This window comes from Dipodomys ordii, unplaced genomic scaffold (genome assembly GCF_000151885.1).
Source record: "Dipodomys ordii isolate 6190 unplaced genomic scaffold, Dord_2.0 Scaffold125, whole genome shotgun sequence".
Lineage (NCBI taxonomy): Eukaryota > Metazoa > Chordata > Mammalia > Rodentia > Heteromyidae > Dipodomys > Dipodomys ordii.
In genome coordinates, this window is record NW_012267341.1 from 3,453,663 (window position 1) to 3,477,585 (window position 23,923).

At 39.9% G+C, this 23,923-nt stretch overlaps 1 protein-coding gene across 1 annotated transcript in view; it reads right to left on the minus strand.

The window, feature by feature from the left end:
- Ext2 (exostosin glycosyltransferase 2) overlaps nt 1–23,923 on the minus strand; it is a 117,502-nt gene that overhangs the window by 45,709 nt on the left and 47,870 nt on the right. Inside the window, exon 7 of the mRNA XM_013030038.1 lies at nt 18,255–18,386. Within this exon, the coding sequence (XP_012885492.1) occupies nt 18,255–18,386 (132 nt within the window). The remainder of the gene's footprint in view (nt 1–18,254; nt 18,387–23,923) is intronic.

The following is a 23,923-nucleotide window of genomic DNA, read 5'->3' on the forward strand; positions in this document are numbered from 1 at the left end:
ATGCAGCTCTCAGCACCAGGTTACTTCTTCATCCTCTCACTGAAGACACAAGCTCTTCATGTCCTGGCTGCTGCCAGGAAATCCTTGTGAGACATGCCCAACCTAGACAGGTCCCACATGACAAATCCTTCTCCCCAACTTCTACTTTGCACAATGATTGGGTTAAGCTTTCAGATCCTCAGGCTCAGCCAAGATTTCCACATTCCCTCTCATTCCCTCCCTAAGGGTCTTGAGCAGGATGGGCTTTAGTATCATGGGACTCAGCAGTCCATCCTACAGACACACAGGGACAACTGGATATATCCTACCACTGATTTTTTTTGTTAATATTCCATAAGATAACTGCTATTCCAATTTTAGATAAGGGTAAAACATTTCAAAGACCTGCATAGGGTCAAGCTAACAAATACTCTTGAACTCAGGTTTGATTTCAAAATGTTTCCTTTGATGGCCTCAATATTAATTAGTAATTAATTCACCCCTACAGATGAGCAAATTGTTGCAGAGAGTCAGTAAGGAACTTCTAGTCACTCAGATCATTGATGGGAAAGAAAGGATTAAAACTCATAGTTTAGAAATGTCTGGGCTACAGTTAGCTTACCAAAGGCTCATGGGTTAAACCTATCTGGATATCTCTTGAAAATTCCTGCTATTATCTGAATCTCAGCTACTTCAATCTTTTATTTATACAGCACTGAAATTGTTATTTGGCTAAATGCCCACCCTTCTTTTACAATGCCAAACTACTGTCAAGAAGCGCAGGAAGGGTGGCCACTGATTACTTTTCAGGTAGTAGAGGAAAAAAGTTGACATTTCATCCTTCTCTTGCTTGGAAAGGAAGGCAGTCATTTATAAGAACCCTCATCTGGCTGCAGCCGCCATCAGTGGGATGGACAGAAGCCAGTTAAATGGCTCAACATAAGCCATATTCAAAGAATTTGGAATGAGGAGAGAGGGAGAGTTCCATATGTTGATACTTTTAATAATTCATGAGTTATATGAGTCTGCAAGCCATAAATTTTACTAAGTATATCTATGGTGTGATTGCTTAAGATATTGGCAAAGATAACACACCATTGACTTTATTGGTTTACAATTTGATATATTAAAAGCAATGGTTCAGCTGTTTGATAGTGACAGCACAAGCTTTAGGTTATTTTTAGAAGATAGTTCTCCAAATACAGTCACTGGATCTGTTACTCTGTAATAAAAGCATTTGAAAGAAATGCCTCCATAGAAAACTAATAACTAATTCAAACAAATAAGGCTGACCTATAATCCACAGACTAAGTGTCCAAGAAGATTAATGATAGCTTAAACCACTACTTCTTATGAGAGTTAAAACAAATTTCCAAAGTCATCTGACTATCCCATGCTTGAAATACTCCAACAGTTTAAAAAAGCATCTCATTCTCTGCCCAGGCATAGACACATGAGTTGGCAGCTCAATGGCTTTATTAAAGATGATATTGGGAATAGTTAAATTACAACTCATGGCTTCCAAGCTAAAAACACCAACATAGTTATGATAAAAAAATCAAAATTGTTGTGTGGTTTTGAATTGATAAGAGTGTAACATCATCATTAAAGTTGATAAAGTAGAAAGAACAACTTCTACAAAGTAGTCATTTCTTAACTTGTAATTTCCATGGAATTCCAATAAGGTACATGTTTTGTCTACTGTGTTTTATCCCTACTTGTTTTCCCCAAAATGGCACAAACCCACAAGGGCAAAAAGAGCAGAAAAGGAATGAGACAAAGATGGATAAGTCTTCAACACATTTTTAGAAGATAAAACAGATACAGACTTTCTTTTCAAAATGCTTTTGTCATAAAATATGTAGAAGTGTAGAATGAAATAGAACAACAGCAACAAAATATTTTAGGTATACAGATAAGGCCAAAGGAAAGAAGAGCCAAAAATGAAGAGAAAACTGCAAATGAGATCTGAAGGCACAGGATCCAGTGGGAGTGACCAAGGTTTGTTGCTGGACTCACTAAGGCTAGTCCTTGGTTTTTATATTCATTCTGGAAGAGGAAGAAGATGAGACACGGCTCAAGCCAAGAAGTGAGAGAATGAAGTAAGTTTTGTACATAAAGCTGGTGAAGGCCTGTGTGGCAGGAGGCAGAAAAAGCCACTCACTAGTTCATAAAGCAACACAACTCATTTCAGTTTTTGAGCCCAGCTTAGGGTGGTGTGAGGTGAGAGGAGTCCCCCTTCAAAAGTTTAACAAAGTTTAACAAAGCCCTCTTGTAAGTCTGAGTTTGAATGACCAGTGTCTATGTAGTATGGAAATTTCAACTGAGTAGTTAACCTGGGAAAGTGACTTATCTCTCTGAACTACTTGGAGGAGACAAAAAGACAACAACAATAACAATAAAATACTCTGGAAAATACCCTCCTTATCCAAAGAGTTCCACAGAAAACTTCATGGAAGATGAACTCACATTCTAAATTACAAAATCTATAAAGAAAGAATGGAACAAAGCAACAACAGAAAGACAAATGACAACAAACTCAAAAAGTTGGACAATTAGAAAATATAAAATGTCTCAGATGCCTAAAGATATAAAAGAAGGAACCAAAGAGAGTCTGAGGCAGGAGGATTGAAAATTTGGGGTAAGCCTGGGATATAGGCTTACCTCATGTTTTTAAAAAAAAAAAAAAAAGGAATAAAGGCCAGCGGCTGGTGGCTCACACCTGTAATCCTAGCTACTCAGGAGGCTGAGATCTGAGGATAGCAGTTCAAATCCAGCCCAGACAGGAAAGTCTGTGAGATTATTCTCTCCAATAAACACCACCAGAAAACCAGAAGTGGCACTGTGGCTCAAGTGGTAGAATGCTAGCCTTGAGCTGAAGAGCTGAAGGACAGTGCTAAGGACCGGAGTTCAATCCCCACAACTGACACTAAATAAATAAATGAATACTGTAAATAGGAGAGGAGACCAAGCAGACAAATTTTCAAAAATAATCAGACACAACACACCTTCACATAAAGGATAGGTGAAACAACTTTGTTGAATATTAACATGGGTGAAGGGTATATAGAAACTACCATTTTCAAGTGTAATTATGAATTATATTCAAATAAAAAATTAAAGATAGAGCTGAAGAATTAACTCAAGGGTAAAGTGTCTAATAGGCACAAGGTCCTGGGCTATTTCTTGAAATTATTTGCTTTTTGACTTCAATCTGTGCTGTTTGTGTAAGCAGCCAAGTTAGGGAGATAACTAATAACTCCCTTTCTAATTGTGGTTGTGCACTAGAAATGTACAACACTCTGGTGTCAGAAATGAAGTAATATAGGTGGTTTCACTAAGGCAATTTACTTTTGTGTAAAAGGGTATAATACCATTACTCTACGCAGAGCTGGGCAGGTACACCATGCAGGGCAATTTTATGGACTTTTATCCCACTCCACACTGTCCCTCTTCTTTGTCAAGAAGTTAGGCTGACAGTCTAAGTACAATTGATTACCAAGGTTAGAAAGGGGGCCATTCTTTAATTCCTGTCAAAGATTTACTTTTCTTTTTCTTTTTCTCATAGGGCTTGAACTGTGGCCTTGGGCGTTGTCCCTCAGCTCTTCAGCTCAAGGGAGTGCTCTACCACTTGAGCTACAGTGCCACTTCCAACTTTTCTTTTTTTTTTTTTTCACTTAGCAATTTCAGTTTATCATTTTGCTTACCTTCTTCAACACAGGATTTATCTCCCTAACATGGCTATTGGACAACAAGCAATACAGATAATAGTTACAATTGAAGTAAATAAAGCAGATAATTCCCAGAAATATCAATAAACAATACAAAATAAACTTTATTTGGACAGAAAAGAATAGTTTTTCTCATACAACCATGATTTAACTGGTTCCACAAGCCAAAAGGAAAAAAATGAACAGTTTTAAACTCAAACCACAAAGGTCATCAGATTTGGGTGTGAACAAATGTGTCTAAGAGTTATTATATTAAGAAAAGCTATTATTTGAGTTTGGAAGTCTTTTTGTTTTTGTTTTTGTTGGTCATGGGGCTTGAACTCTGGGCCTGGGCGCTGTGGCGCTGTCCCTCAGCTCTTCAGTTCAAGGCTAGAGCTCTACCACTTGAACCACAGCACTACTTCCAGTTTTCTGGTGGTTTATTGAAGAGTCTCATGGACTTTTCCTACCCAGGCTGGCTTTGAACCACGATCCTCAGATCTCAGCCTCCTGAATAGCTAGGATTACAGGCAGTGCCTGTAGCACCAGTGCCCAGCAGTTTGGAAGGTTTTTTTTGAGTTAACCCAAAACACAACTTGAAAAACCAGTAAGGAAATTAGGAAATGTAAAGAAAGAGGAAAGTTAGTAAAGAAAGTTTTGCGAAAGAAATTGAGGAAACAAAAAAAAAATGGTTCCTTTGGATAAGAAAGGATTTGGGAAGTAAGAATTGTTATAAATGACTGTTCCAAAATAGAAAAAGGAAGAAATTAAGACTAACCACAGAAGGTCCCAGTAAAGTTAGTGAAGTTGGCAATTAATTTGACTATTATTTAAAAACTAAAGATTTTTCCCCGCAAGGTTAAGATTAATTTACTGATGTAAAACCAGTATTCCAACCATAAAAGTAATTGTTTACATAATATTAAGCTTGTCAAGTTTTAAACAAAAATTTTTTTCAGTTGTGTTTATGTCAAGGCCTTTTAAATGATCATGTTTTAAATAAGTATGTAAAACTAAAAAGCTATCTTTTGCTGTCTAGTATCTGTTTCCCAAGTATGTATGCACTTTGACTAAAACAGCAGCCCTGTGTTTAAGCATTCTTCATTGTTTCTGCGTTCTTCATTGTAATAAAAAGAAAAGGCTTAATCATATCTGCAATCATTAAAGTGCAACATGCAATTAAAAATAACTAAGTTGTTTAATCAGTTATTGTTTTAAGACTTCAGTAATGACTGTTAACTCTTATCACAGATTTGGTCTTATACAGCATTTACAGTCAGATCCACAGAGCAATAAATAACTTATAAGTATTTATTGGTCAAACTTAACTTTTATTCTTAGTAAGTTTCAAGTAAGCCCCGCTTAAAAACTATTTCTATTGATCTCCTTGTTGCTTAAACTGGAAATAAACGGGTCTTTTGGCACTGACTCTCAGTTAACCTATCACTCACCCCACTCCAATGTGGGATTCAACCAACTGGGACACCTTATCCCAGCAAAGAGCAAAAACACTGACTGGGACATTATCCCAGCAAGAAGAGACCTACCAGACCCACTTGGACAAGGCTAGTCCTGGTGGCAAGGATCACCTAGAGGCAGTTGGGAAGAACTGTTCAGATAAGAGGGGATGATGCCAGATCCTAAAATGGATTCACTTATGCTGTCCCTTCAAAAGTAACTAAAAGCTGGGAGATCAAAAGAAAACAGTTTATCGGCATGACTATCTAATGACCATACTTGTCTACTTCTTAACTAAACAGGAATTTGCATTCTTGCTTTTGTTACCTGCTATTTCCATTTACAGTGAGTCTTGGAGTCAGGATAGGTTGTCTTGGCACTTTCCTGGGTCTCCCATCCATACTCCCCAGACATCTATAGCCTAATTACAGGAAATGATTAAGGTCTCCCCCAGGCCCTTAACCAATCCAATCCAGCCCTAGCTTCTGCTAGGTCTGTACAAAGCCAGGTCCCATAAATGATCTAGGTGTGATTCTTAACCAGTCTACCATGCTCTCCTCTTACTCAGTCAGCCCTAGCCCTACAATGACAACTGGACTCACTGGCCGCAGTTGTCCTCCAAAACAGATGCAGGCTTGACTTACTCACTGCTGCACATGGGAGATGGTGCCTTTTTACCCAAAGCATTGTTTCTATGCTAATGAATCCAAGAAACCCTAACATAATTGCAGCAACATCTCAAAGGATAATGTGAATCACTCCAATGGACATCCTGGTGGGATTACCCCTCACAATGGTCCCTCTGGCTGGCCCCTCTTACCTTTTTCTGAAGTTTCTTTTCAACAAGATAACTGCTATAACCCAGGCCACCACCTGGGAACAAGTAAAGGTCATCCTATTCCTGCAGGTAACCCAAGGCATGGCTTACACCACCCTGCCCAATGCAGACCCAGACTCTGAAGAAGATCCCAGCTCCAGTGACCCCTCAATGCTCATATGTCAGCAGAAAGTATCCAGAAAATTAGGTATGAAGTAACCAGAAAGATGTATAAAGCCAGTATCCAGAAAAATGACCCTCAACTCTTTATACCCCTTCAGGGTCTCAAGTGATGGGAATCTGAAATCTCCAAAATGTGAAAGTCCACTCTCCCATCCCTCCAGGCCTTAATGATTTCCTGTTACCCCCAGGTAACAGGCATCTGAATTCCTCAAACAGGCCACACCTGGCTGAATTGGAACCTGCTCAGTGGATTTGCACCACAGATGCCCCAAACCAGGCCTACCTAAAATTATTTCAGGTCGAAACCACAAACTTGCAAGCCCACCCCAGAACTTTCTGTACCTTCTAGCCACCTTAACTCAGGACCCTATTTAAGTCTCTTCACCCCTGCCCTCAGCACACCATGTCTTGTGTCTCCTGACTCCCCTCAGGTCATCATGGCATCCTCTTCAATTCTTCATTAAAGTTGGCTTGCTGAGGACATCTTCGGCTCCTTCTTTATTCTAAGATCCTTGTAACTCAGCTTCCTAACACTAGCCAAAATATGAAATGGAATAAATATGTGGACGATGACAGAAAATGTAAGCATTATGTCTACCTTTGGTCCTCAGCTCCACCCAGACCTAAGCTCCTCCCTGCCCTGGAGTCCTGCCACACAGCCAGCCCCTCCCTCTCTCCAACCATACCCACCTGAATTCCCATCTACCTCACTTCCTACCCCCCAGACCCTGCTGCTACCTATAGCGGAGGCTGCCATGTGCTCTCTCTCCGGGGTAAATATGGCTCCTCTAATAAACCTTGTAATAATCTTTCTCCTGTGACTGCCTGCCTTTGCATGGTCCCCTGGAATGGATGTGGCAGATCCTTTCATTGGTGGCTCTAGGTTCCCTGGTAGGTTTACTCCCCCCCCTTCCACTTCAGATGGGGGTCCAACCAGCTTTCCCGGGACCTAGCCTGAGATTCTACACGCCCATTGCCAGAGGACCAACAAGGTAACTTTCTCCTGACCCGGAGCTCTACCGACTGCCCACACCATCTAATTCAGTCCTACCCCAGGTCAGTGACCAGTTCACCGGAGCTCCAGATTTCTGATTTCTATACCCCTACCGTCTGACTGAAATCTTGGCCAACTGCCCGGATCTCACCCTCGACCCCCTCAGGCCTTCTGTGGCTGGGGACCACCCTGGAGAAGGGTGATGATCCTTCCCACAGGTTGGTCATTGTTCAAGCTACATTGCACTTGTCAAGGACACTCCACAGCTAGCTTTTGGCTCCGGTCACTTACCATGGAAAAGGACAGAATTAAATTTCCTTACAACCAACTTTGGCACCTGTAAGGTCTGAACAGGAACACCTCCCTCCCTTTTGGCTAAGTTTCAGCCCAGTATCTGTTACCTAGGTAACTGAAGACCTGGAAGCAGTCACCTTCCCCTCCTGCTAGGTCACATCCTGGGCCACCTCTGGTCACATGCCTCCCATCTGACCTTAGGAGGGTCCCAGACCCGGAGGTCACATCCAGATCCAGTGTGGCCACACCTTTCCCCCACTTGGCCACACCTCTTCCTGTCCCTGGCCTACATAAGTCCTGGCCCAGAGGTGGGTCGCCTCTCTTCCTGCCTCCCCCTTCCTTTATCAGCCATGCGTCTCCACCATGTATGGCATGGGCAGCAGTTCAGTAAATAAACTTCTCTTGCCTGAATAGCGCGTAGTATTCTCTCATCGGCTACCTAATGAAGCTTACCTATTTAATATACCTTACAGCCCCAAATTTAAAACTCTACATATGTGAGCACTCAGGCAAGGCAGGTAGGTCTCTTTCTTTCTTTCTCTCCCCTTCCTTTCATTGATCCTTCAGATGTATCCTCCTCTTATAAAGTATTCCAGCAGTGAGAAACAAAGAAGCCACATGTTGAGAGGTCAAATTGGGAGTCTCTATTAGAAGGCCAGCAAATGCAGGTGGACTCTTGTCACAAAGACCTACAAATATACTTAATGCTTTCAGAAAATTGAGCCATGAGAGCCAGAGAGGAAAGAAAAAGCAGAAAAACAATACCAATAAACCAGATCAGCTGCAATGGAGAGCTGAAGTAGGTAATCATGGTGACCTGAGTAGAGACAGGCCACAAGACACAGGGCACAGGGCAGGAAGCATGGCATAATGGTGTCTGAGCTGGTCTGGAATTAAATAGGGTCAGATCGGGGGCAGGGTCACAGGGAGCATGAGAGTTCACAACCCATGACAGGTCCAGTACCCTACTGTCCAAGTCCCCACCTCTGTCTCTAGGAATTCAGGCACACCCATCACCTGGGAGGTAGGACTTCCTTGCCTTCACCATGAAGACAAGATGGCACCAGTTTAACCCAATACCAGACCATCTACCATGTGGCCAAAATGGCCTCTGCTAGATCTCTACTTCACTTTCTACATCTTAGCTTCTTTCTTGGGAAGCTATTGGAAAAAAAAGAAAAAAAAATGAGGAAAATGTAAGAACCAGAAACTAGGAGTTGAACAAAGCAAAGAGAAAAGGGGATTCTCAAAGAATGACAGAGATCTAGACAGGAAGCAACCCAAAGTGGAGCCAGAAGTGGAGATGACTCCAAAGAGAAAGAAAGTTTACTTGTGCTTCACTGTTTTGTTACTTTAGTGGAGAATGAAAGAGGAGAAGGAGGAGGAGGAGGAGGAAGAAGAGGAAGAAGATATTGATAGGATTTGTGAAAATAAAAAAAAAAGCTATTAACACCTTGAAAAATAAAAATTTGTATAGGAAAAATAGTTGGACACCAATGGCGCATACTTGTAATCCTAGCTACTCTAGAGGCTGAGATCTGAGGATCATAGCTTGAATATTCCCTGAGAATCTTATGTCCAATTAGTCACAGAAAAAGCCAGAAGCAATACTGTGGCTCAGGTGGTAGTGGTAGAGTGGTAGCCTTGATCAGAAGGAGCTCAGGGACCACTTAGGCCCAGAGTTTAACCCCCAGAACTGGCAAAAAAACCCATTATCTTTGTTTATGATTTGTTCAATTGAAAGCAATATTTACACAGTCCATTAATGCCCACAATAAATACTGCTTTAGTGAAACATCATGATACAGCCCTCCTGGTGAGATAAGAGAGGAGAAATGAGCAGAAGGGGAAGGACAGAGACAAGATGCTAACTTGAGGAGGTGGGTGAGATAAAGGAAAAAAAAGTGTACCAAAAGCATTTTGTGGAGAAATAAGAAGATAAGGATTAAAAGAAAGTTAAGAACTGAAAACAGTTTTTCTTTGGTAACAGCCCCTAATTTCTATTCTATGCTTTATTTGACTATAAGTACATGGGCTAAACCTCATGACTTTTTAAAACAAAATTAAGAAGTACTGCTAGAGAGAAAGAGAAACAGAGAGAACCAACTTTAGTAGAGCGGAAACTTTCCCAACTTGCAACTATAATGAACCAGTTATTAGAAAATTACATCCAAATATCAACTTGGAGAACATTGGAAATGGAAGGAAAATTCATGATATGAAATACAGATGCTGGGGCTAACTGGTGCCATTTTGGCATCTTGGTGGATAAGAGACTTTCCAAAAACTCTTGGAGGTGGAGTCCCATCCCCAAGCGACAGGAATACCTGACTTCCTAGAGGCAGGGATGGGGACTTGTACAACAGGTTCTCAGACCTGCCAGACCTATACTGTGAACTCGTGAGACACCTTGAACTCTTGAGCTCCCAGTGACCCTGCTCCCTGTCCATGACCCTATTTATGCTCCAGCACATTAGTCACCATTTTGTGTCATGCCTTGTGTCTCCCGACTCTCCATAGGTCACCGTGGAGTCCCTCTTCAACTCTCGATTAGAGTTGATCTGGTTTGCTCTTTTCTTTACTACCCTTGTGGCTCAGTTTCCTAACAGTATTAAGTGCATTCAAGGATGCAATTGCAGGCTTTCTAATAAAGACCCCTGTATCGCCTGATCAAATTTGCCAATGGACCACATTTTCCTAGTAACTTGTTGTTAGTAAGCAGACTTCAAGGGAAGACAACAGTGGCCTGCAACCAAAGGGAGGGAACCTGGTAATCTGGTGAGCTAACAATTGGTAGTTGGATAACTTGGTCAAGAAGGTCTGTATGTTTTCAACAGGTTGTAGATCAAACTTCCCCAAACTCTGACATATCACTGTACTTGCTGCTTTCCTATGAGCTGTACAGTGTCAGGAAGCAGCCAGGTTTTGATTCATGAAGGCTGGAGCCATGAAAGTAAACTATTAGTAAGCAGTGAGGTAGTTATCGAAGTCAACATTTTGTGGTGATTCATTCTGTGCTACCACTAGGCTGCCATGAGCATGTTACACAGGCCTATCAGCTTCTGTACCAGAAAGGGTATACTTGATTGATATGAGGAAATCTCCACAGTGTCTGCAAGTTTGATTTCTTATTCCTTATATGTTGTCTCCATTCAAATTGGGCTATCATATAGTCTTTTCCATTTTCTGTCAGACCAGATGCCAAGCTCTTTAGTTTTTGCTTTGCTCCATTGGCAGACCAAGCCCAGCTTTCCTTATTCCTTGACAGCTAATGACCTGACACTTGGAGTGTTTCCACAAGTCTTCACAGAAAGATTTAGAATTTAGGTTGTATACTGATCCAAGAAATGTGATACTTTAAAAACAATAGAATTCAAAAAGCTTAGCCTTACCTCAAGCAAGCTAAAATTTCTAAATTCCATACATATTTTTATCTTATCTAGGCAGTGGGAGGACAAATGGTCTGAGAATAAGCCAAAGAGGCCTCCTGGGGCCTGGTAGACTCTCAAATTCCAGAAACATTCCACAACCTGGAAGTGAGTTGAGTTAACAGACTTGTTAATCTGGTATCTTTTCAATTTAAGAGTTCTGGGGCAGTGTTTCCTTAGCCTGCTCAGTGATTTATTGCTTACTAGCATTTGCAGCTGACTGATATTTTCAGCTGCTTTTACCACAACAACATCTAAGTCAGGCACCGCAAGACAATTTATGTCATGTAGCTGAGACAAATGTAGCCTGAACCCAATTTCTGGATGCTTCTAATCCAAGCCCTATGGGTCGATGGAAAGAGAGGGAGTGTCTTCTCTAGTCAGTGAATTAGGAGCCACTAAATCAAATTCCACATCAAAATATGGCCCCAGGTTCAGCAGCATCAAGACCCAAGACTTGGGAACTTGCTTCTAGGCTCTTACCCTAGACCTACCTAATCTGCATCTGAGGGCAGAAGGGAAGTGCACTATATTTTTGTTAAATTGGCAGCTGAGGAAAGAGAGAGCAGCACATGCTATTCAGGCAAGAGAAAGGTTTATTTTCAAGCTGCAGGCCACCTCTGGTCAAGATGGAAGGAAGCCCACCGAGCAGGGATGAAAAGGATTGGGTTGAACCACACCCGGGCCAGGACTTATCAAGGCCAGGGGAGGGAAGAAGGTGTGGCCACACCAGATGCAGATGTGACCTCAGGGAGGAGGGGAGGTAACTGCCTCCAGGTGTGCCAGTTACCTAGGTGATGAAGGTACTGGGCAGCAGAAACTTAACCAACAGGAGGGAGGAGTCTGCTCTGCCTTCCCAGGGTGGACCTAACCATTTTTACAAGCCTTCCAGAGATTCTCTGCCCCACAAAACTCTCCTACATTCTGTTCCCAACTCTGATTCTGATCTTCATGAATGATGCTTTCCAATCAAGACTTTTATATAAGTATTCCCCTTTTATCTTGTAGGAAGTCCATATGAACAAATAATCTTTACCCCAAACTTCAATCACAGGTAAGTCACCACTCTGCCTGAATTTTACTGGAACAAGCTCTTGTTTTTCTACCTTACTCTTATGCTGGGTACAATGATTTATCTTAAGCCACTTCACCAAATTTCTCAATTGTTATCAGTGATCATGGGGACTCCCTCCTACCCTCTTTCAGTTCCAGGTCTGGTACTGTAAATGCACGAAGAAGAGAGAAAAAAAAAAACAACCAACCTAATTGTCTACCAAAAGAATAAATAAAATCATGACATTGACAATTATATGGAGAAATGTTTCACATAATTTTAAGACTGTACAACATTTGACTTTTTGGTGTTTTGCCAAAAATCCAAAAATTCCCAGTTTAATGCTTCTTTGTTTTAGCCTCTGTCCTTGGGCAGCTGGCAGAGATCCAAAGGTGAGGAAAGGTAAGGGAGAATGTCTGTGGCCAAGCCCAGCATCTTCACCAGCCCAGAGGTGCAGATGAATGTCTATCAACAGGCCAAGCTAGAAATGGCACCACAGTTACACATGGAATAGGAGTGGAATACTTAGGGCAGTAGTGAGGAACAAAAAACCTGGTACATGACAGGATGGACAGTTTCTCTAGTGCTCCTCATCGTCTGCTCATCAGCATTTGCTTGTACTGATTATTTTGTATGGCTCAAAAAATGACCCCTTCCCCACAGTTCTTCCCCACACAAGAGGCCCCTTCTCTAGAAGGTCCTGCCCAGCACTCATATCCCAGGTAACTGGTGAGTCTGGGGGCAGTGGGCAGTCCCCCAGGCTCTGAGGTCTTAGCTGTGGCCACACCTCCTCCCTGTTCTCTCCCTATACTTATATACATCAGTCTCCATCATCAGTTCCACCTCTTTTGCCCCTATCCTGCTTGCAGCCTTTCCCTTGCCCCTCCCCCCTTCCTTTTCCTTTCCCTTCCCCAGCATCCCCTGCATCCCCTGCATGCCTCCATCTTGTGCAGGATGGCAGTATACTCTCCCACCAATAAACTCTTTCCTTCCTGACTCATGTGGCAGTCTCCTTCCAACTGAACTTTACAGTTACAAACATCTAAACGCTCCTTGACAGAAAAAGGATTTCCCATTCCTGACTTAGGAAGGTGAAAAATCTTTGCTAATAGGTGCAAAAAAGAGAAAGATAAAATGATAAAACAATGGAGAAACAGAAAAGAGGGAGAATATAGACAGTCTCAGGTGAAGAGCCAAGAAAACTAATGATAAAATTATGCATTCTTCCCCTCTTAATGAACCTAAACGTGGTGAAAAATTCCCAAGGGCACATTGCAAGCAAAGGGATGATCTCACCAATGGAAACAGATCCACTACTTCTACATGATGCTCAAGAATTACTGTGGCAAACTCTTCCAAGTTCTGAGAGTACGGTACAATGTGGCCAACATAATCTGTGTCATATTACAAATAAAAATGGCAAAGTATCTGGTGACACAAATCCTTTGTGAAGCCATCCTTGACCGTCTTCAGCATCCACACACTATGGCCATTTGTATATTAAATTAAGATAGCTGCATCTGGACAAAACTTGACTCCTAGCTCTTACTTCTTGTTCCCCAGTCTGAGCAAGCTCTGAGCAGGTGGAAGGCCCCAACAGCACATCTTTGAGAAGCCCAGACCTTTCTTTGATTTACTGATCATACTCCATACCTACTCCCACTTTGGGTGTCTGACATTGTAAATTCAATGGAATCTAGAGGAGAGACTCCTCTGCAGGTTGGGCTCAAAGTAATCTCATCTACAGTTAGTTAAATATTTTTAAGGGGAGGGGGAAGTTAACTATAAATAAATCATCACTACATGGCCTCTTGTTGGTTGCTTTTACTGAAGATGCAGAGATGTATAGCACACTGCTTTAAATCAGATCACCTGAGCTCCTAGAAATACCAAAGTGCCTGGAGAACTATTTAAGAAAGAGTTAAAGAGAAAATAGAGAATGCATTTTTTGAGTTGTATATCTAGACTTACACTTTTTATGCTTATGTTCCTAGTTCCTAGTTCAGCACTTTGATCACTTTGTTCCAAACTAAAACCTATCTATATCAAATCTATGAAGTTTTACGTGTTCTCCCAGTCTATATTCTTATAAAGAAGCATTAAAATTAACCATTTATTCTCCTAGGTTTTAGACACTTTTGGTCTGGGTCACAACCACATACTTGCCTACATTTTAACATGTGCTACTCTTCATCTCACACCTGTACCCTGTGCTTGAACAGGAACAATGTTTTAGCCCAGAGGAGGCTCAGTGGCTCCCACAGAACTCTACAAGCAATACAAGATAATTTGTAGAAGACCTGGGTTCTCACTGTCTTTCACAACTTGCAGTTATATGACCTAGGACAAGTCATCAGACACTGTGAGTCTCATTGTGACCACTTTACAGATAAAAAGGAATCTCCCACTTTCCCTACCTTTCTCAGTAGGATAAGGATCAAATGAAATAATGATGTCACAGGGGCATGTGAGTCTTCAATGGCTCAAGTTCTGGGATTCCATCTTCTTCCTCCCTTCCCCTTCCCTGCCTTTTACTTCTTTCTTTTATACATCAAGGGCATCCTGTCTGAATTAAATTGCTATCAGTACCTTGAGGACTACCAAGATAAGTCAGAGATGTCCTTAAATGCTTACATTATAGGAAATGATGCTTCCAAATATGTTAAGTGAGAGGAAAGAATTATAGAAAAGACATTCTAAGAATTATATGGAAGAAAAGATCACTTCTTGTGAGGTACTTTAGAAGACTTTGTGGAGGAAAAGGTATATACACACACAGGTCCTTGGAGTATGGGTAATATGTAGACTTGTAAAATCCATGGTGAAGGAAAGTATGACAGAGAAAAACCAAGAGTCACAAGGCACAAAGAGGGAAAGGATGGGGCATGCCCAGGAAAACAGCAGCTGTGAGGCCAAAAATCTGAACTCCTCAAAGGGAGCAGTAGGAAAGGAGACTGGAAAGGCAGACTAGAGCCAGATTAGGAAGACCCTGCAGTTAGACAGAATCTAGATTCTGGTATTCCTTCCCCACCCCTTCTTTCCCCCTCTCCCCTTCAGCCACGACCCTATGCATCCAAGTTCCCTCTCAGGAGAAAATACTAATATGCCTCTGTTTTCCTAAACCTCTTCCTGACTTACCAGTGTAAACAGTCAATACAACTAGACATGGCTCATTTGTCCTCCATTAATCTTCTTCTGGGTTCCTAAAATAGTCTGTTACTTGCAGTCTTAACCCACTGTTGTGTGTAATCTCTTCTCCACACTGGTGTCACACATAGGCTGAACCCATATTCACATTCCCACATTACTCCATATTTAAGATGCCATATGACTTCTTATCACCCATAGATGACATCCTAACACCTTGAATAAGTTTTCATGATCTGGCCTTCTCCAGACCTCATCTTCCTTCCCTCCCAACCTCTACCTTGTTACCAACCAAACTCCCTGAAGTTCCTTACACCTTGGAATGCCCAGTCCCTCTGCACGAAATCTCACTTTCTCCCTCTCTGTCTGGATAGTACCTACTCTTTATTTCTTGTTTAGATCATTTCACATTGTACCCAATATAGTTACATAAAAGAACAAAAACATTCAACTATTGAAAAAGACGCAAAATCAGTATTCATGTATATTATCCACAACTCTAAAAAAAATAGAAGGGAATCACCTAAAAAAAATTGATTACAGAATTCCATGAGAGAATTTGAAATTAATATACAAATGCCAAAAGGTATCTTTACACAAGTAGTAGCCATTCACAAACTGTAATGTTAGAAAGTATTCCTTTACCAGAAAAAAAACCTCTTGTGGAGTCTTGGTTTGTCTTTTTGTTGTTGGTCGTGGGGCCTCAACTCTGGGCCTGGCAGCTGTCCTTCAGCTTTCAGCTCAAGACTAGCACTTTACCATGAGAGCCACAGCACCACTTCCAGCTTATTCTGCTTATGTGGTGCTGAGGAATCGAACCTAGGGCCTCATGCATGCAAGGCAAACACTCTACCACTGAGCCACCTTCTCAGCCTGTTTGTCTGTTTTTAGAAACAGGGTCTTACTATGTAGTTCAGCTGGCCTGAAAGTCATAATCCTCCTGCCTCAATCTCTCAAAAGCTGGATTACAGGTGTGCACGTGTGCATACACCCAGGATTTTTTTTTAAAGAAAAAGTATTATCAAAACTAATGTAGAACCTATGCATAGGGAACTTGTACATTCTAGTGGAAAGATACCTCAATATCTCCAGATATCAAGACCCAAAGCAATGCAAGCTTCCCAAATGTGGCTTCTTCTCTGCTCTGTTCACTGATGCTCTCCAAGTGCCATCAATGCCACTAAAACAATCTAAAATTAAAGGCAATATCAATCAAAGTTAATTTTTCCTTTGTTGTTGCTTTTGTGTTCATTTCCTTTTGTTTTGTTCATTTATCTGTCTTTGGGAAAATTAGGGGGGGAATGCTGGGTCAAAGAGTGAAAAAACACAGTAGTGGTATTCTGTAGACACTATATGGAAAATGAATATACAACTTGTGAGTGGGGATGGAAGGGAAAAACTGGGAGAGAATGAGGGAAAGGGTGGCAATGTTCAAAAAGAAATCTACTTTTTATCTGACATATAACCATAGATCCTCTGTATATCACCTTTACAATAACTATAAGTAGATTTTTAAAAATCATAGATTATTCAGGGTAACCTGAAAAAAAAGTAACTTTCCACTTGGAAACTATACATAAGAAGTTTTGGGTGTTGTTGTTTTTTTTTTAACCTAGCAAATGAGCAAAATTTCAAGTTCTTAAGAATGACTGAATCATGGAGAACCAGAAAACCCAAAATGTTTTTACAGAAGTATTTTTGCAAAAGCAATTTACCACTTTCTATAAACATTCAAAATGTGTTTTCTTTAAGCAATTTCTCAGCTGGAATTAATTCTATAGCTATATTAGCACATTTGTGTGCTAATATATGAGATATATCCCTTGTTTTTGGTACTGTTAGAACATTAAAAAAAACTAAACTGAATCAAATGTGTTAATAACTGAACTTTGTATAGGCACACCCAAATAATGAAATAGATATACTCATCTTTAAAAACTGAAGACCTATACAAAGTGAAATGGAAATAAGTCTACCACCTACTGTGAAAAAGGCAAGGTACAGAAAAGTATCTATAGTATAAGCCAATGTGTGTTTTATGATTATGTAATTATGTTTATACATGAATGGGACCACATACTCCCACAGCGCTCTGATATAGGACTTATACAATCCGTGTTTTACTGGCTGGCTTCCCAGACATAAGGAACTTTTTGGAAGACAGGGACTATCTCCTTTTTCTGATTCTCAGTGCCTCAATGGAATGCTTGTAACCTAGTACCCAATATAAGAAGGATTAGAAGAAGGAAGAAGGGCTTGAAGGTTAACCAGGTGACACATCCAATACTAGGTAGAGAAGTCCAACTCAAGCAACAAGGAGGGTGGGCCAGAAAGCAAGCAATGAACTAATGAAGCATGGAGGAGTCTGGCTTCAGAGCAGCCAGAAAGCAGTAAGGCCAGCCCCAGAGCACTAGTATTTTCAGTTAGAAAGGAGGTTTGGCTGGGAAGGTGGCTCAGTGGTAGAGTGCTTGCCTTGCATGCATGAAGCCCTGGGTTCAATTCCTCAGCACCACATAAGCAGAAAAAGCTGGAAGTGAAGCTGTGCTAGCCTTGAGCTGAAGAGCTAAGGGACAGCGCCTAGGCCCAGAGTTCAAGCTCCATGACCAACAAATAAAAAAAAAGAAGGTATAGCTGCAAGCCACCGCCATGGTCCTGACAATGACACAAGTGCCTGTGCCTCCTGCAGGCAGGGAGGAAGCCCTTAGAACAGCTTTTAAACAGATTCTCTCTGTTCTGGAAATGCTGGAGCCTCAGCTGGTCTTAAGCTAGAGACTGTAGCAAACTGTAAGTCCTCTACATCATTTTGCTTATTACTTTCCCCATAGAGCACTGGAAATGTCAATTAAAGTAGCACACGTAACGTACTTAGCACTGACTTTTTCAAGAACTTTTACACTACACCAAAAGTCATAGAGAAATCATTTCTAACCAGACGATGCCTCCCACCTATCTAGGCCAGAAATAGACCATCTTCCTAAGCACACTGAAAACAACCCATGAACTGCTGATTCTATATTTCTTACTTTTACCAGAATTTCACAATTCAACTGTCTTTACCAGACCACTGATAAAAAGAACACTCTCCCTCCATGGAAGGTTAGAATTAAAAAAAAAAAAACTTTATAACTATAGTACATTTTCTGTTCTCCCACCCTGGCAACTGACATGGCCAGGACTGTCCCTTACTTACCACAGAGGGAGGGTCATTCCATTCTTCATAAGAGATGGCCGCATATGGATAGATACGGTCATTGATAATCTGCAGAGTGGCCAGGGCGATGGCTTTAATTGACTGGAAGTACGCTTCCCAGAACCAGCGTGCCTACAAAGAAAACAACACTGTAGTAAATGAGGAAGCAGGTAAGCAAAGATGGGGGGGGGGGAAGATAGATGCTCTGTTACAGTCAACTCTGGCTTTAGTTCTTTATTCCCAAAAAGGTAGAACCAAGGACACATGAGCTCTGGTGCCCAAGCCATCTCCATCATAGGTACACCTTTGGCCAAAGCAGCCAGAATAAAATGCAAACAAGTGAAGTGCACACAGATTCAATTTAAATAGACGAGAAACTCCGATTATTAAAACAACTAATGTGTCAACTATACAAAAGGAAATGTACTTATTACCTGATGCATGTAAATGTATCCCCTCTGTATATCATCTCTATAATAACAATGGAGTAAATTAATAAATAAAAAAACTAACATGGTAATTATGTGAAAAATGACTACATAACTTGAGTGTATGTATGGGAGGAGGGAAATAAGAGAGAATGAAGGAAGGGATGACATACACTAAGAAACATTTTACTCACAACAACCTTATGAAACTGTAAACCCTTCATATGACTACTTAGTAATAATAAAAGTCTAAAACAAGCCAGGCGCCGGTGGCTCATGCCTGTAATTCTAGCTACTTAGGAGGCTGAGATCTGAGGATTGCGGTTCAAAGCCAGCCCAGGCAGAAAAGTCTGTGAAACTCTTATCTCCAATAAACCACCAGAAAAACCAGAAGTGGTGCTGTAGCTCAAGTGGTAGAGTGCTAGCCTTGAACTGAAGATCTGAGGGACAGAGCTCAGGCCCAGAGTTCAAGCCCCACAACCAAAAAAAAAAAAATGTCTAAAACAATACTAATGTATTATGCTGGCCCAAGGTTATGGTCTTCTTTATAGATAACACACACACACACACACACACACACAGAAAAGTGTACAAGTCTTATAAGCATAGCTAAATGAATTTTACGTGTGTACCTACTGTTATAAATATCATAGTAAACACACAGAATTTAGATTCCTCTATGTTGCTTTCCAATCAGCATTGTGACCAGTCTCAGAACAACCACATTCTCGTTTCTTTTGCACCACTCTAGAAGCTTCACATTAACAAAATCAAGCAGCATTTGTTCTTTTGTTACTGGCTTACCTGGAGCAACACTTGCATTTAATTTTATTTTTTCTTGAGAAATTTTAGGCAAAACTAATTTGTCTCTTCCTTAAGAGATTTTAGAAGAATTAATCAAAGAAGCCATCAGGGTAGGGTGTGTGTGTGTGTGTGTGTGTAAGAGGTTTTAGAAGAATTAATCAAAGAAGCCATCAGGGTAGGGTGTGTGTCTGTGTGTCTGTGTGTGTGTCTGTGTGTGTCTGTGTGTGTGTGTGTGTTTAGAAAGGACGTGTGTGTGTGTGTGTGTGTGGGTGTGTGTGTGTGTGTGTGTGATTTTAATTTCAATTATTTCATTTGAGGCAGAGTTTCACTATGCAGCTCAGCCTAGCCTCAATCTTGTGAGCCTCCTGTCTCAGCCTCCAGACCTGATTATAAGCATTTGTTACCATGCAGGGCTGTATGAAAGTTTTAAATTATATTCTCTTGTAGATTCAGAATAATGCACATTTTTGTGTCACTTCTTCTTTTTTTTTTTTTTTTGGTCGGTCGTGGGACCTGAGCTTTGGGCCTGGGCTCTGTCCCTCAGCTCTTCATCTCAAGGCTAGTGCTCTACCACTTGAGCCACAGCGCCACTTCCAGCTTTTTCTGCTTATGTGGTGTTGAGGAATCAAACCCAGGGCCTCATGAATGAAAGGCAAGCACTCTACCAATGAGCCACCTTCCCAGCCCCTTGTGTTACTTTTATACATAGTTTTTCAAGGAATTGTTCACTAAATTGTTAAATTCATGAGAGTAAAAGTGAACTTGACAACCATTTAATAATGCCTGTAGAATTTGCAATAATGCCCCCCCTTTCATCCTGATATTGTTGGTCTCTTGATTGGCCTTTCTAGAATTTTCTTACTTTTATAAATCTCTTCCAAAAAAACAAATTTTGGTTTTGTTTTCCTCCATGTTTTTTTCTCCAACCTTGTTAATTTCTGCTCTATTTTTATATTATTTCTTTCAATTTTTAGTTTAATATAAGAGTGTAATCTTGCTATTGACACTTAAGTTTAAATAGACAATCGATTTCGATCTTTCCATACTTCTTGTAAATTTCCCTCTACTGTCCTATTTAAAATGTATCTCACATATTTACATATAATTTTCATTATCATTTAGATTTTTAAAATTCTACTTTCCCATTTTGATGTCTTCAGTTTGTTTGTTTTTGAGGTAAGTTTCACTAGGTAGCCCCAGAGGCCTCAAATCCGTCTATCTCCAGCTCCCAAGCATGTGCCACCTTATCTGGTGAAGTGTCTTCTTTGGATTATGGGTCACTTTTTAGTACACTATTTAATTTCTCAACATTTTGGTACTATTTCTCTTTTTATTATTGATTTCTACTTTTTCAGTATAGACAGAAAACATTTGCATCATTTCAACACTTTGTATTTATTTAAACTTGATTTATGGCTTAATACATTGCTTACTTTAGTAAATTATCCATGTGCACTTACAAATATATGTACTATAGATTCAATGTTGCTTAACTCTCTTTTTCTTACTGATTTTTGCCCAGCTGTGTGTGTACATATATAAATTTCTAAAAATGTTAAAATTTGTACTCTCAAAACATGTCTCCTAAAAAAATCATATAATTGGATTAAAATATTTTATCCTTCCCCCAAATCTTTAGCTTCTAATTATATAGTCCATTTACACTTAATAAAAATATTGATGTGGCTGAGTTTGTGCATATTTTATTTCTAATTTGCTTTGTCTATTCCTTTATTTTCTGTTCTTATCTACAGAACTAATTTTATTATTATTTTATGTTTTTCTTTTTTCATTAACTTGCTGTTATACTTTTAGTAGCTATCTTAAAAATTAAAGTAAGCAATTTTATAACAACAAGAAAACCTTCTTACCTGCTGTGCTACTTTGTCAAATATTTTTCACCTACATATTTTAAAACCTACCTGACACTACTGTTGTTTTCAAAGGTGAATTTTTGCTCACATGCATCTTTTCTTTTCTTTATGTATATCTGAGCTTCCATCTCAAGTTAATGTTCTACTGCTTGAAGAAGTTATTGTGTTACTTCTTGGCTGCAAGTCAAATGGTAACAAATCCCTGAAAATTTCTTTTGACCCAAATAATCTTAGAAGGATATTTTTGCTGATTAGAGAATTCTTGGTTTGTAAATATTTTCTTCCAGAACATTCAAGATATAAGTATACTGTCTTCTGGCTCCATTCAAGTTTCACTGATGTATTAGCTGCCAACTATATGAGTGACCTTTAAAGATAATATGCCATTTTTTATAACTATATTTAAGCTTTCTTCTATCTTTAGCTTGTAATAATCAATTGTGATGTTCCTAGATGTGGCTTTTTATGTTTACCCTGCCAAAGATTGTAAACTTTCTTTAATCTATGGCTCAAAGTCTTTCACTGACTTTAGAAAACTCCCAGCAAATAATTTTGTACATATAGCTTCAGTCATACTGTATTCTTCTTCTGGGACTTCAGACATACAGATATGTGAAAGGCAGGTAATATATGTAGTGAGACACAATGTTTTCACTACATCCCATATCTCCTGTTCACTTTTCTGCATTTTTCTTCTTTGAGTTTCCATCTGGTAGCATCTCTCCTCTGAGTTTCATCTCTGGTATCCTCTGGATTTGACAGTCCTCATTTCCCCTCTGTGTAGTGTCTAAACTGCTATTAAAAATAAAATAGAACTTCTACCTTGTCAAAATTCTCTCTTTTCTTAAATATAGTCAACTAATGGCAGATAACTCCCATAGCTTTATCGCTTGTGGGTGTCTTTCTACTTCTTGTTTTTTTTCTTGTCATTTTGGTCATTTTATGTCAATTTCCAGCATGTTTCTTACTTTTTTTTATTAGATGCCAGACATTCTAGTCAGCAGTTGCAGACATTTTGAATAATCTAGGACATCTTCCTCCTAAAAGTGTAGCACATCTCTATGGCAGGCATGGTGAGTACAATGAAACCATTTTAATTCCATCAGAGGTTAGTTATATGTCAGAACAGAAAAGTCTGCAAAATTCCATCTCCAAAAATAACAAATAATAAAGTCAGGCTGCAGGTGTGGCTCAAATGGTAGAACATCACAGCTAAGCAAGTGAACTGATTAGGTGTGAGGCTCTAAGTTCAAATGCCAGCACCACATAAAAACTAGCTTTTTTTTTTTTTAAGCATTTCTTGGCAATAGTTACACTGCTTTTCCTGCTCAATTGACTTTCATATCTGTGACTCCATTTGCACTTTAAGCCAGCTTGTCACTTGGGGAAAATTCAAGCTTCACCTTATATGTGAGGAAACTAGATACAATATGTTAAGTGGCAGAAAAAAGATTTTAGCCCATTCCTCCAGACTCTCAATTCAGACCTTTTCCCACCCTATTCTGAAGTATTAAAAGGATCAACACAGGGTAAGTTTTAGGAAATGGCTTCTTAAAAAAAACAAATAAATAAACAAACAAACAGGGGAGGGAAGGGATGGTAGGGGAAAAACAAAGGAGGAGGAGGTTAACAATGTTTGATAGGAAATGTACTCATTACCCTACTCATGTAACTGTAACCCCTCTGTACAGTATTTTTACAATAAAATAATATAAAAAAACAACTAAGCAGTATAAAAATTAACTAAGAAACAAGAGCCTATACATAGGCAACATATATCCCAAGTACTTTCCTTCTCTCTTATCTAAATAGATACATCACATTAAAAATGTTTTAAATTATACTAGGTCTGGAGATACGGCTCAAGTAGTAGAGTACCTAACTGGCAAGATAAGTCCCAACATTCAGATCTTAGTACCACAAAAAAATAGGTTGTACCACACCTTAATAAACTTACTCAGGAGGCTAAGATATGAGGATGGCAGTTCAAAGCCAGGCCAGGCAGGAAAGTCTGTGAGTCTCTTATCTCCAGTTAATCACCAGAAAAAAAAAAAAAAAAGAAGTAGCAATTGTGGCTCAAAGTGGTAGAACATTAGCCTTGAGTGAAAAAGGCAGCACTTAGGCCCTTAATTCAACCCCCAGAAAGGATTAAAAAAATTAAATAAACCATATTCCAATTAAATTTCACTCAAATTTAAGCATTCCTTAAGTTTTCATTCATAGTAACCTTGTTAAGAGAGTAGCCTGTGGGATTTAGAAAGCTGGCTTAGAGCCAGGGGCTTATGGCTCACACTTATAATCCTAGCTTCTCAGGAACCTGAGATCCAGGGGACAAAAGTTCAAAGCCAGTCTATGCAGAAAAGTTCGCAAGACATTATCTCCAAAATAAAGCTATAAAATGTAGGGCTCAAGTGATAGAATACCAGTTAGACATGCAACTCTTCAAACCCAAATACTGTTACATACACACACACACACACACACACACACACACACACACACACAGTGCTTGGTAGCACCAAATCTCCCTGGAATACCAGACACACACACACACACACACACA